This window comes from Lepus europaeus, chromosome 11 (assembly GCF_033115175.1).
Source record: "Lepus europaeus isolate LE1 chromosome 11, mLepTim1.pri, whole genome shotgun sequence".
Classification (NCBI taxonomy): domain Eukaryota; kingdom Metazoa; phylum Chordata; class Mammalia; order Lagomorpha; family Leporidae; genus Lepus; species Lepus europaeus.
Window position 1 is genome coordinate 71,086,678 of NC_084837.1, and position 12,096 is coordinate 71,098,773.

Genomic DNA, 12,096 nt, shown 5'->3' on the forward strand with positions numbered 1-12,096 from the left:
TCTTTTTTAAAAAAATGGTCAACATTGGGGCTGGTGCTGTGACACAGTGGGTTAAGGCCCTGGCCTGAAGCGCCGGCATCCCATATGGGCGCCAGTTCTAGTCCCAGCTGCTCCTCTTCTGATCCAGCTCTCTGCTGTGGCCTGGGAAAGCAGTAGAAGATGGCCCAAGTCCTTGGGCCCCTGCACCCACATGGGAGACCCAGAAGCAGCTCCTGGCTCCTGGCTTCAGATCGGCGCAGCTCCGGCCGTTGCAGCCATCTGGAGAGTGAACCACCAGATGGAAGACCTCTCTCTCTCTCTCTACCTGTCTTTCTAACTCTGTCTTTCAAATAAATAAAATAAGTCTTTAAAAAAGAATGGTCATAAAAAGTCTTAGTGCTTCACATGGTCAGCTTTGGTTTTCAGGAACATTTAATTATGGGTGACAGTTTATCCCTGATAAGGCTGGGTTAAACAAATTGTTGATTTATAGAAATTCCAACATTTTTATAATGATGCCCTTTAACAGAGCCAGTTCCAAAGGTTGTTTGGAGGAAGTTTAACCATCTCCATTAGTTCCATTAATTCATCCACCCCCACAAAGCTATTCTGAAAAACATACAAACTTAGGGTTTGTTTTGCAAATGCATGCTGGAGACAAGTTCTCCAGCCCCCTGCCTGTAAGTGAATTGACTATCCAAGTCCTTCCACATGAAGGTAGAAACTCTGGAGCCATCACTTCCCAGAGATTGACCAAATCTGATTGTTAGTAACAAAACAGCAAACAGGTAAACGAAGGAGCTTCAAAATGTTCATGGAAAATGTTTATTATCTTTTTACTGCATCCCCCTCTCTTATTTTACATTAAGCTGTGTTTGTAATCGAAATTATGAATCATGGATAAAATATTTGATTATTTAAAGCAATTGAAGCCTTCTCTTTATTTCACTAGTTACTATAATAACAAGTTGGAAAATTATGGTACATGTCTTGTGTATTTTATTAAAATATATTAAACTGAATCTGCAAGAAAAAGGGGCTGGATCTTAAAAACAATTTTAGATTTGTCTCTGGCTCAAGGTGGCTGCAAAATGCTTACACTACACGTGCATATATTCACTCATATAAAAACTAAACCCCTTTGCTCCTCAAGTTCTTATATAATTATTTTCATTTTCATTCTTTTTAAAACTTGGCAGAGTTTTAAATGGAAGAAACTTAACAACCTACTCAACAAGGGTTTGAATAGCTTTAAGAAAAAGTCATCTAAACATAAAATACCCTTCTCTTTTCTAAGAGCTAAATACTTGATGTAACCTTTATTTTACTGTGCCTTCATGGATTTTTTATTTATAAAGTACTCTTATATACGTTTAAATGTACTTTTTGAAGATTTATTTATTAGGCAAAGTGATGGAGAGAGAAAGAGAGAGAATCTTTTATCTATGGCCACAACAGTTGGAGCTGGGCTAGACTGAAGCCAGGAACTCCATCCAGGTCTCCTACACGCATGGCAGGGGTCGTACCTAGGTCATCTTCTGCTGCTTTCCCAGGCATATTTGCAGGGAGCTGGATTGGAACTGGAGTAGCCAGGACTGGAACCTGTGCTCCTATGAACCACAATGCCACCCCTTTAAATGTATTTCGTTTTTTTTGAAAAAATCTTTTTTTTTTTTTAAAGATTTTGTTTATTTTATTTGAGAGTTAGAGTTACAGACAGTGAGAGGGAGAGACAGAGAGAAAGGTCTTCCTTCCATTGGTTCACTCCCCAAATGACTGCAACGGCCGGAGCTGCACCGATCTGAAGCCAGGAGCCAGGTGCTTCCTCCTGGTCTCCTGTGTGGGTGTAGGGGCCCAAGGACTTGGGCCATCCTCCACTGCCTTCCCGGGCCACAGCAGAGAGCTGGACTGGAAGAGGAGCAGCTGGGACTAGAATCGTCGCCCATGCGGGATGCTGCTGCTGCAGGCGGAGGATTAACCTACTGTGCCACAGCACCAGCCCCTAAATGTATTTCTTAAAAAACTAAAATTCAATCCTCTATGGAATCCCTGAGAAACAAGTAGGAGAGTTATGATGTTATTTTAGCTAGTTGGCAAAAGTTAGCATCAAAGGAAATGAAATAAAGGAAGGAATCCATGGATCAGAAATCTTCTGACTATAAAAAGGCAATCACTGGCTTTCATGGAGATCTAGGTTATTTATGAAGTTATTCACCTCAGGGCTGGAACAGAGAGTGGCACGCTTTCTTATGTGTGTTGAAGCCGTACTGTATGGAACTGTATGGCCCAAAAATTGGCATTATTTCTAAAGTATTTTTTTAAGCAAAAACAAATCAGACACAAAATAAAACTAAAGTAGAATAAAAGAGAAAACAATCTGACCAAGAAGAAGCAGTGTAAGATGGGAAATTAACTTTGAATATATACAGCAATTTTATTGGATAGATGCAAGAATGAATGAATGAACAAGATAATTTGTTATCTCCTACACTTCTCCTTCTAAAGTTAGAAGCCTGCAAATGGCAAGACAAAAAAGGAATTCTGTACATGTTTTTAATCTGATATCATAAGGTGACATCTCAAGTTCTGTAACATAGATTAAACTTTTCTTCTTACTAAAAGCAGTGCTGTCCATAGAGCTTTCTGTGATGCTGCAATGTTTGATATTTTCGCTGTCCAGTAGTCACATATGGCAAGTGAATATCTGATATATGGTTATGTAAATGATGAACTGAATTTCCACTTAATTTTGTTAATTTAAATAGCCCCACACGGCTAGTAGCCATGATAATGGACAGAGAAACTCTAGAAAGAAAAAAACATGATAAATACCTAACAGGAGCATTTTAATTTGCTTTTTTTCATAGTCCTTTTTTTTTTTTTTTTAACCTTGTTGTATCTTCTGCACTGTTGACTTTTTATTGTCCCTACAACCTAGGCAACTTCTCTCTTACATGCTCCAGGGTGAAGATGTCTTTGATTTTCCTAACATTCTTATTACCGTTTCCTCTGGGATATGGAAGCCAAAGACATGGGGAATTGGCCCCTTATTTTAGCCCCTAATTGTTAACCAAATTGATACAAACAGGTGCTGTTTTATTTTTCTTCCTTCCTTCTTCATTTTCTTCCCTCTTTCCCTTTTTCCTTCCTTCCTTTCTTCCTTCCTTCTCTCTCTCTCTCTCTCTCTCTCTTCAAATCTCTGTGCCTTTCCGCGCTTCTGGTTTGTTTCTTTGTCCCTAATTTCCCCCATTCTACTCCCTCCTCACTCGGTCTCACCCTTCTGGTGAAATTTCCCCAGGTCATCTCTATAATGGATTATGTAGAAAATATTATTACATGGAATGTAGAAAAAAAGCAGACTCCCTTTTTGTGGTCATTCCATAGAGAAAGGCAACCTGGTGACCCTCCTTTCCATTTTCTAGACTGAGTTTTTGTTCAAGATACACTTATTCAACACTGTAAGAACTTTACTAATTTTTTTAAAAGATTTATTTGAAACTCAGAGTTACAAAGTGATGCAGAGAGAGAGAGAGAGAGAGAGAAAGAGAGAAAGAGAGAGATCTTCTATCTGCTGGTTCATTCCCTACGTGGCTGCTAGGAGCCAGGAGTTTCATCTGGGTCTCCCACAAGGGTGGCAGGGGCCCAAACATTTGGGCCGTATTCCGCTGCTTTTCCCAGGCCATTAGCAGGGAGCATGATCAAAAGTAAAGCAACCAAGACTAAAACTGGTTCCCATGTGGGATGCCAGCATTTCAGGTGGTGGCTTTACTGGTTATGCCACAACACTGGCCCCTTTACTTATGTTTTAAATGATGCCCCTTGTTCTTCCAGGACAAGTAAAAAATTATACCCATTTTTCTATGGATTCCATCCAGTTTTAGGCAAGTGAGGCCGTCTGTGCTGCAGCTCTTAAGGAGAGAAGAACAGAGAGTGCTCAGGTAAGCATAAGGGGGAAGGCTGGAAGAAGGCTGCACCTTGAGTGGAGCTGATGAGCCTGTGAACAAGGTCAGGTGACTGGGGCTGAAGACACCTCAAAGGTTTCTCCACTCAGGTATTTGATGGCTAATTTTGGCTGTGGCTGAACCTCTATTGTGGCAGTCAGCTGGAACATGGTCTCTCCATGTGTTCTGAACTGTCTTAACATCACAGCTGTTTCCAATGATGAGCCTCCAAAAAATTCAAAGTCAAACAGGCAGAAGCTGTCAAGGCATTTATGACCTAACCTTAGACCCCAAATCACCCTCTCGGTTGTGGAAGTTTCACAAGACTGCCCAAATTCAAAGGCAGCAAATACAGGCACTGTACTTTGATGGGAAAAGTGGCAAGGTCACATTGTAACAAAAGCAGGTGGGAAGGGCAAAGTTGTTATGGCTACTTGTGAAGAATATATTTTACCATATGACATAACCTTAGATGAGGCTGCTATCGTCAGATGAACAAATCTTTGTAGGTTGTTGGCAGCTGAGGATTTTTGGGATTAGTACCGTCCAAAGGAGCTGAAGAATAAGTCTATTATTCTTCCTTATCATGGCTTTGGGAGCATCTACTACACAAATCTTGTTCCTACGTTGGGAGGAATATGCACCATTTTTTCTCCTGCTATGCTTAACAATGCTGAGAAAAAGCAAAAGTAACAGCTGCTTGCTCCAGGCAATGCTTTCCCTGGAAGATAAAACTGAACAACCTAATCGAAGCTCACTTCAAGACCTTTGCTACATCGGTCCAAATCCAAAATTATAATATCATAAACTCTACTTGATTCCAAGCACTTAAAACCCTGCAAATATCCTCCTGGAATTTCCCTGTTGGAGACACTACTAAATCCCTGTGAAACTGGCATCCTCGCTTACTACAGAAAGTCTATTACACAGGTTATTCTGCTGATCTTTTTATAAGTCAACAACTGGCAATGGGAAAAATGGTTTCTAAGCATTCTTTTTCTTAGTTTAGTCTCAGGAGAACTTTGTGCTACAGTGAGTTGACAAAATGAGAATGTCATCATTTGAAGGAAATACTGAACTAATTCAGCCACCAATGGTGTTTAAAGTCAAATTCCTCCAACAGAGTCACAAAATTTTGGGTTGAAAGAGACTTAAAATTTATCTAGTCCAATTCATCTACTTAATGTGGGTGGAGAAGAGGCTCAAATCAGGTTAAATTTTGTTTTCCTGTATTGCTGAAGAGGCTCAGTGCTCCTGCAAATGTTACATTTCCCCCCCACACTGAGCTAACCTGGTTCCTGTTTTCCCTCTTTTCAGAGTTTAGAGAAAATAGCAGAACTCCATTGTATTGTGGTGGAGGTAGTCCTTCATCTCTGTAGTGCCAGAGTGTTTTCAGAGCTGTTTTGAACAAAAATGTCTTTAAAGAAACCTCACATTCCAGAAAGCTAATATCTGGTTTCCATTATTTGAAAGATCTCATTAAGGGACAGCATTGTCATATTCACATTCTGATTTTTGAAGATGAGGGGAAGTGAGAGTTAATTTTTTGTTGTTGTTGTTCTAAAAATCTCATAAATAATGGAGTGAGCTTTCTAGAAGAGTGGGCTTTCCTATTTACTTCACCATGAGTATTTCAGAAGGATTGAAGGAAAAATGGTATTTTATCTTGTATATACTGGAAAATCAATTAGATGGGAGGGTCCTGGACTAGAATTTTTTTCACATATTTGTTTTCAGCTAATTTATCTGTTTAAAAATGTGATCGAGGACGGCGTTGTGGTGCTGTGGATTAAGCTGCTGATAATAACATCCTGGCATCCTATTGTGGAGTGCCAGTTCGAGTTCTAGCTGTTCCACTTCTGATCCAGCTCCCTGTTAATGTGTCTGGGAAAGCAAAAGATGCCTGCCACTCATGTGGGAGACTGAGAGGCTACTAGCTTTGACCTGGCCCAGCTGTGGCTGTTGCAGCCATCTGGGGGAATGAACCAGTGAGTGGAAGATTCTCATTCTCCTTCTCTCTCTCTCTCTCTCTCTCTGCCTTTCAAATAATAAATACATCTTTAAAAACTGTGAGTGTATCCCAGCTCCCTGCTGATGCATGTAGGAAAACAGAGGAAGATGGCCCAAGTCCTTGGGTCCCTGGACCCATGTGGGAGACCTGGAGGAAGCTCCTAGCTCCTGGCTCAGTCTGACTCAGCCCTGGCCATCTCTTTTCCTCTATGCCTTTAAAATAAATAAATAAAAATCTAAAAAAAAGTGATTGTATCATCAGTTCCTTAATATATATTAACTAGTCACTGATTGACAGTAACTTTAGTAACAAGTTAGAAATTGTTATTCACATAATAGAAAGAAATCTATGTGTACATGGCTGATGCAGGCTATCAAGCATCTTTACACCCATAAAAGTGGTAAGTTACACCTGACTCTAAAGAGGCTCTGCTGGGTCCTGTTGTGTGAAGATGGAATGTTATATTGTTATATTTATACAGAGCTTATGACCTTTCTGGAGTCTCAGAATGTTTTCCATTTCTTTTTTTTTTTTTTTCACTATTGACTGCTGCATCTTCCACATCATAGATAATTCATAGTAGATGATTTCTTTGTAGAAGTCTTTTTTTTTTTTGATGCAGAGTAATGTTGATATATCACACACTATTTTCAATTGTAGAGTTCAAATAATCCATCTCTGGATAGTTTTTGCATTACGTGCTAAAACACTGTGTACTAGTATGTGAGAGCATGATGAGGGTATATGTGTTTATGGTACATAATACACTCATCTTGACACTGCATTGAGTATAGTTTTCTAAACTGCAACAAAATGTGGACATTCATGTCAGAGATATATGTTACAGTCTCTAGGTTTACACCAATGTTTTGTTGAATTTTCAATTTTTAAGATAAATTTTAAATTTACATTTTACATGTTAAGAATATTTAGATTTGGACATACTTTTTTGTTATTTTACCCTCAACACATAAAGGGCATAACGTGGTTTACAAATACACAGACCAATGCGTGAAGGGAGTAGTAGAAGCTCTAAACACATTTTGCGCAGCTAGAAGTTGCATGACACTTTCAGTTCTGAGTCCTGGAAGTCATGCTTTTTTCTCATTTTACTCACAACTCTAATACTAAATGATCAAATTTTAAGAGAAGAAATTCAAAGAGCATTCATAAAAATTATATTTAAATGACTTACTGTAATTACTTAATAAAGATGTTTATTATTTTCCTTAAAAGTGTACTTTAAACATTATGTCAGGGTCAGATGTTGTGTTGCAGTGGGTTAATATGCCACTTGGGATGCCAGGATTCCATTTCAAAGTACCTGGCTGGTGTCCGGGCTACTCCACACTTCTGATTCAGCTTCCAATAAATGTACCTGGGAGACAGCGCGTATGCTGGTCTAAGTACTTGGGTTCCTGCCACTAATGTAGGAAGACCCAGATGTAGTTCTCGGTTTCTGGCTGCAGCTTGTCCCAGCCCTGGCTCTTGTGGGCATTTGGGGAGTGAATCAGCAGATGGAAGATCTCTCTTTTTCAGATCTGCCCCCACCCCCACCTTTCAAGTAGAAAAATTAAAAAAAAGATCTAGAAACATTATATATTGTCAGTGGGTACTGCATTTTATAATCTCAGGAAACATCATGGAAAGATCCATTACATTCCTAATGATGACTTTTTTCAAAATTTTACAGGAAAATATCTTGTAAAAGATTTACACTTTAGAGCTCTGTTTCCTGTGTTCCCTGCCCCAAAACATAGTCTCACTCTTTCCACATTCTACTTGAACTGCGGGTATGAATCCCTGCATACCTGTCAGACAAATTGGTGCCCATAAGAAATGCCAACATAAAGAGCGCTATTTTTATAATCAGAATAAAAACTAGTTAAAAATAAAATATGATAGTCCTTAGATACCTTTCAAACTTAACTTCTAAACATTTTAACAAATTTGTTTTGGACCTAGTCTGAGGTTGGTGAGAATTCTTGCATTCTTACTTAAGTTACAAGGTTGAGAACAGACTAATTTAATCTGTCAGTTGTCTCTCTTTGTGTTCCAGAGTGGTTCAAATAAATTCCAGGTGTCTGCGGTCAGTGAGACACTGGAGGTTGTCTTTTTTTTTTTGACAGGCAGAATGGACAGTGAGAGAGAGAGAGAGAGAGAGCGAGAGAGAGAGAAAGGTCTTCCTTTTGCTGTTGGTTCACCCTCCAATGGCTGCCACGGCCGGCGCGCTGTGGCCGGCGCACTGTGCTGATCGGAAGCCAGGAGCCAGGTGCTTCCCCTGGTCTCCCATGCGGGTGCAGGCCCCAAGCACCTGGGCCATCCTCCACTGCACTCCCGGGCCACAGCAGAGAGCTGGCCTGGAAGAGGAGCAGCCAGGACAGAATCCGGTGCCCCGGCCGGGACTAGAACCGGGGGTGCCGGCACCGCAGGCAGAGGATTAGCCTATTGAGCCACGGCGCTGGCTGTGGAGGTTGTCTTGACTAAAATGCAGGAGAAAAAGTGTCCTGGGTAGGGTCCTGAGAACACTTCTAGAGAAGTGATCTCTACATTTTCTTCATATTGTATCTCATGAGTAAAAGACAAGTGAGCATACTCTGATATAGGTATAATTTTGAATTAATACATTAAATACACAAATCAATATTAATATATTATGTATATTGTTATATATAAAATAAAAATATAAAACAGTGATATGAAATAAAGGTATTTTAAAAATTAAATTTAACTTATTTATTAATGGTACACCAAATCTTTTTGTCCTTACGTTGTAGATATTTATAATGATATTCTAAATAGTTGGCTTTTAAATGTCTTGCTAATTAAAACAACTATCATTATCTAATATTGAAAAGGAAAACATAAACTGAGATTCATCGTTTATAATAATGATGCATATCCATTTTTCAAATAGCTTCTTTTGCCTACCTCTTAGTGGAACTTATTGATTTCTTCTCTTAGCATGGTTGAAAAGGAACTTCTTCCAGGAATCAGAAAAATATATTTCTTCTAATTTCATGTATTAAAAAATTTGTTCTTGGCATTATAACTATTAACATCATCTAAAATTTCTTTTTAGGAGTCTTTTTAAGCTCCCCATTCATTAATGAGTGTTGATTACGTTAAAACTATATGCTGTAATTTGTGAATCTACTTCATAACCCAAAGTAACCAGCAATATGTTGTGATATTCCAAAAATAACACGGCATGGAAGGGGGTTGGGTGGGTAGGCATTTATCCTAGTGGTTAAGATGCTGGTTAAAATGCCCATTTTCCATACTGGAGTGACTGGGTCCTGACTCCAGCTTCACGCCAAGGAAGACCTGGGACACAGCTGATCACGGCTCAAGTAATTGGCCACATGGGATACTGAATTAAAATCCCAGTTCCTGCTTCAGCCTGGCCCAGTCTTGGCCATGGCAAGCATTGGGGGAGTGAACTGAACCAGTGGATGGGTGCTCTCTCTGCTTCTGTCTCTTTCACTGTCTCCCTACCTCTGATAAAGAGAGAGAGATAGAGAGAAAGAGGGATAGAAAGAAAAAGAGAAAGAGGGAGAGGGAGAGGGAGAGAGAGAGAGAAGATGAAAGAAGGAGAGAAGAAAGAAAAAAACCATAAGTGTAAAGATACCATCATCATCCCTCAAAATAGTACAGGGCAGACTGAACTATCAGCTGAGAGAACCTTTATTAAATATTAGTCAAATGTAACTTCCTTTTTATTTTTAAAGATAGATATAGATATAAATAGGAGTCCTATTTTTTTCAACATTCATAGCTGTATTAGATCCCTTTGACAATCATCTGAGTCTCCCATGGGGCCTTGGCCAAGAGGTATTGTACAGAAGATGCACAGGAGTATAGGTAAACAGAATTCCTGGCACCTATCCTTGCTACAATCAAGATTGCAGCAAGGTCATTCATTTGTTATTTTACATGTTGAGTTTTCTGATATATTTTTAACGAAGGATTCCATAGCTTAAACATGTCTGAAATTCTCTCTGGAGAAGCCCATGCACCACATTTCGGAAAGTGCTTGAAACTTAACACTGAATGGTAAAGTTTCAGAACACCTCCTTTTATCAGTGAGCTAAGTATACTAGTTTTTGAAGTTCCTGGGTTTTATTTATTTATTTATTTTTACATGCAAAAACCACAACCTCAGAGTTAAATGAGAAATCACTTTAGTCAAACATACTACAATAGTTTTGAGTGTAAGTAAATGTTAAATAAAAGTCATTTGATTATTGCTTATTACCTGCCTATATTCTTGCTGAAGTATGGTCTTACTTTTCATTTGTTGAACTCACTATTGACTGAACCATTAAGCCCTTGAATATAATGTAAATTAAAAATATGTTATCTCAAAAATAAGAAAGAAGTATGCAATTTGTTTCTTCCTTGAGGCATCTAGTACAAACTGAATACTTTATAAATATCATATTAAAGAAGAACTTAAAAAAGGATATGGTTCTTGGAATATTGCAGTGAGTTTAATCTTGGTTTGTTTAAGGGCTTTGAAAACCCCAGTTAGATTATGCCTCTTAAGATAATGTAGCATTAGTGGACTCTGACTTCCAACATTGAAGAGAATACGATAAAACTCTGGACCAGTGCTAATATAATGAGACTGCAAGAGAAAGAAAAAAACATCAAGTCAATGACTACTTTTATATTTCTAAAGAACTGTGAATAAAATATAAGTTCATTATAAGTATAAATAAAATTACCATTTGAAGTATTAAAATAAATACAATTAAATATATGTATATTATATAATAATTGACTCAATTAAAGGACTTTTACCAAAGTATGAATCTATGGGTATATTCAATAAGGCTCTTCTAACTTTTTGATTTATCATCAAGGTTGAGTACTGATAAATAAATTATTCATTCTGAAGAAAAGAAAGAAAAAGTGCTAAAGAAAATGAACAGAGCAAGGAAAAGGAGGAATGAAAAACTGTAAAGAAATAATATCCCAAAATTTCCAAATTATATGAGAACATATCCAAGAACTTCAGTAAGCTATAAATGGGATAAATTCATATGTAAACACATCTTAGACGCAGTATTTAATGAAAAAGAGGAAATCTCAAAAGCAGCAAGAAAAACAACTCATTACATACAAGGGAGCCTTAGTAATATGAACAGCTGACTTCTCAGCATAGCAATGGAGGCCATTTTTTTTTTTTTTTTGCAGCAGAGTAGTATTCCACAGTGTGTGTGTATGGAAACCACATTTTCTTTATCCAGTCATCAACTGATGGACATCTGGGAAATGGATGCAACGGAAAACCATTGTGTTTAGGGAAATAAGCCAGTATCAAAAAGACAAATATTATATATTTCCCCTGATTTGAGGTAACTAAAATACAGAGTATAAATACACAATATATATTGGTGATATTGACATTTTGAGATTTGATTATTGTTTATAGCCCTTGTGTATATTCTTGAGGAACAGTGGTTTTGCTATTTACTACTTGTTGAACTCTTTATTTAGTGGAGGGTTAAGCTAGTGATTATAAAGTAAACTGAAAGCATATCATTGTAAAAATTAAAAGAAAAAATGAGAAAGGAAGGAGGAAGGAGAGGGGAAGTATGGGAGGGAGGGAGGGAGACTAGAGTATGAAATATCATTATACTCTTAAATTTATATATGAAATACATGAAATTTGTTCACCTTATATAAATAAAAAAATTTAAAAATTAAAAGGAAGACAAAATATGGAGACCAGAAGGCAGTGAGATGATAGAATCACAGTGTTATTGGAAAAAATAGTTGATCAAGAATTCTATTAAAAAACAACAGACATAAATATAGTTACTCCAAGATCTTATTATTGACTTTGATGGGAGACAAGTATAGCAACTACTTGTGTTTTAAGTTTCCTCAATCTTTGTAATGCCAAAGTGAGATGTTGTTATTAACACCATTTCCTGTGGGGAAATAAAGATTTTTATTTTCATTTTTATTGGTACATACAATTCTCCTGAATTTCTTTTGCTTCTGATCACTTTTTCAACCTATAGTTTTTTTTTTTTAAGATTTATTTATTTATTTGAAAGGCAGAGTTACAGAGAGGGAGATGGAGAGGGAGAGGGAGAGGGAGGGAGGAGAGAGAGAGAGAGAGAGAGAGAGAAAGAGAGAGAGAGAGAGAGA

At 37.8% G+C, this 12,096-nt stretch overlaps 1 protein-coding gene across 1 annotated transcript in view; it reads right to left on the bottom strand.

Moving 5' to 3' along the window:
• FAM227B (family with sequence similarity 227 member B) overlaps window positions 1–12,096 on the bottom strand; it is a 216,648-nt gene that overhangs the window by 12,933 nt on the left and 191,619 nt on the right. Inside the window, exon 13 of the mRNA XM_062205873.1 lies at window positions 10,399–10,561. Within this exon, the coding sequence (XP_062061857.1) occupies window positions 10,399–10,561 (163 nt within the window). The remainder of the gene's footprint in view (window positions 1–10,398; window positions 10,562–12,096) is intronic.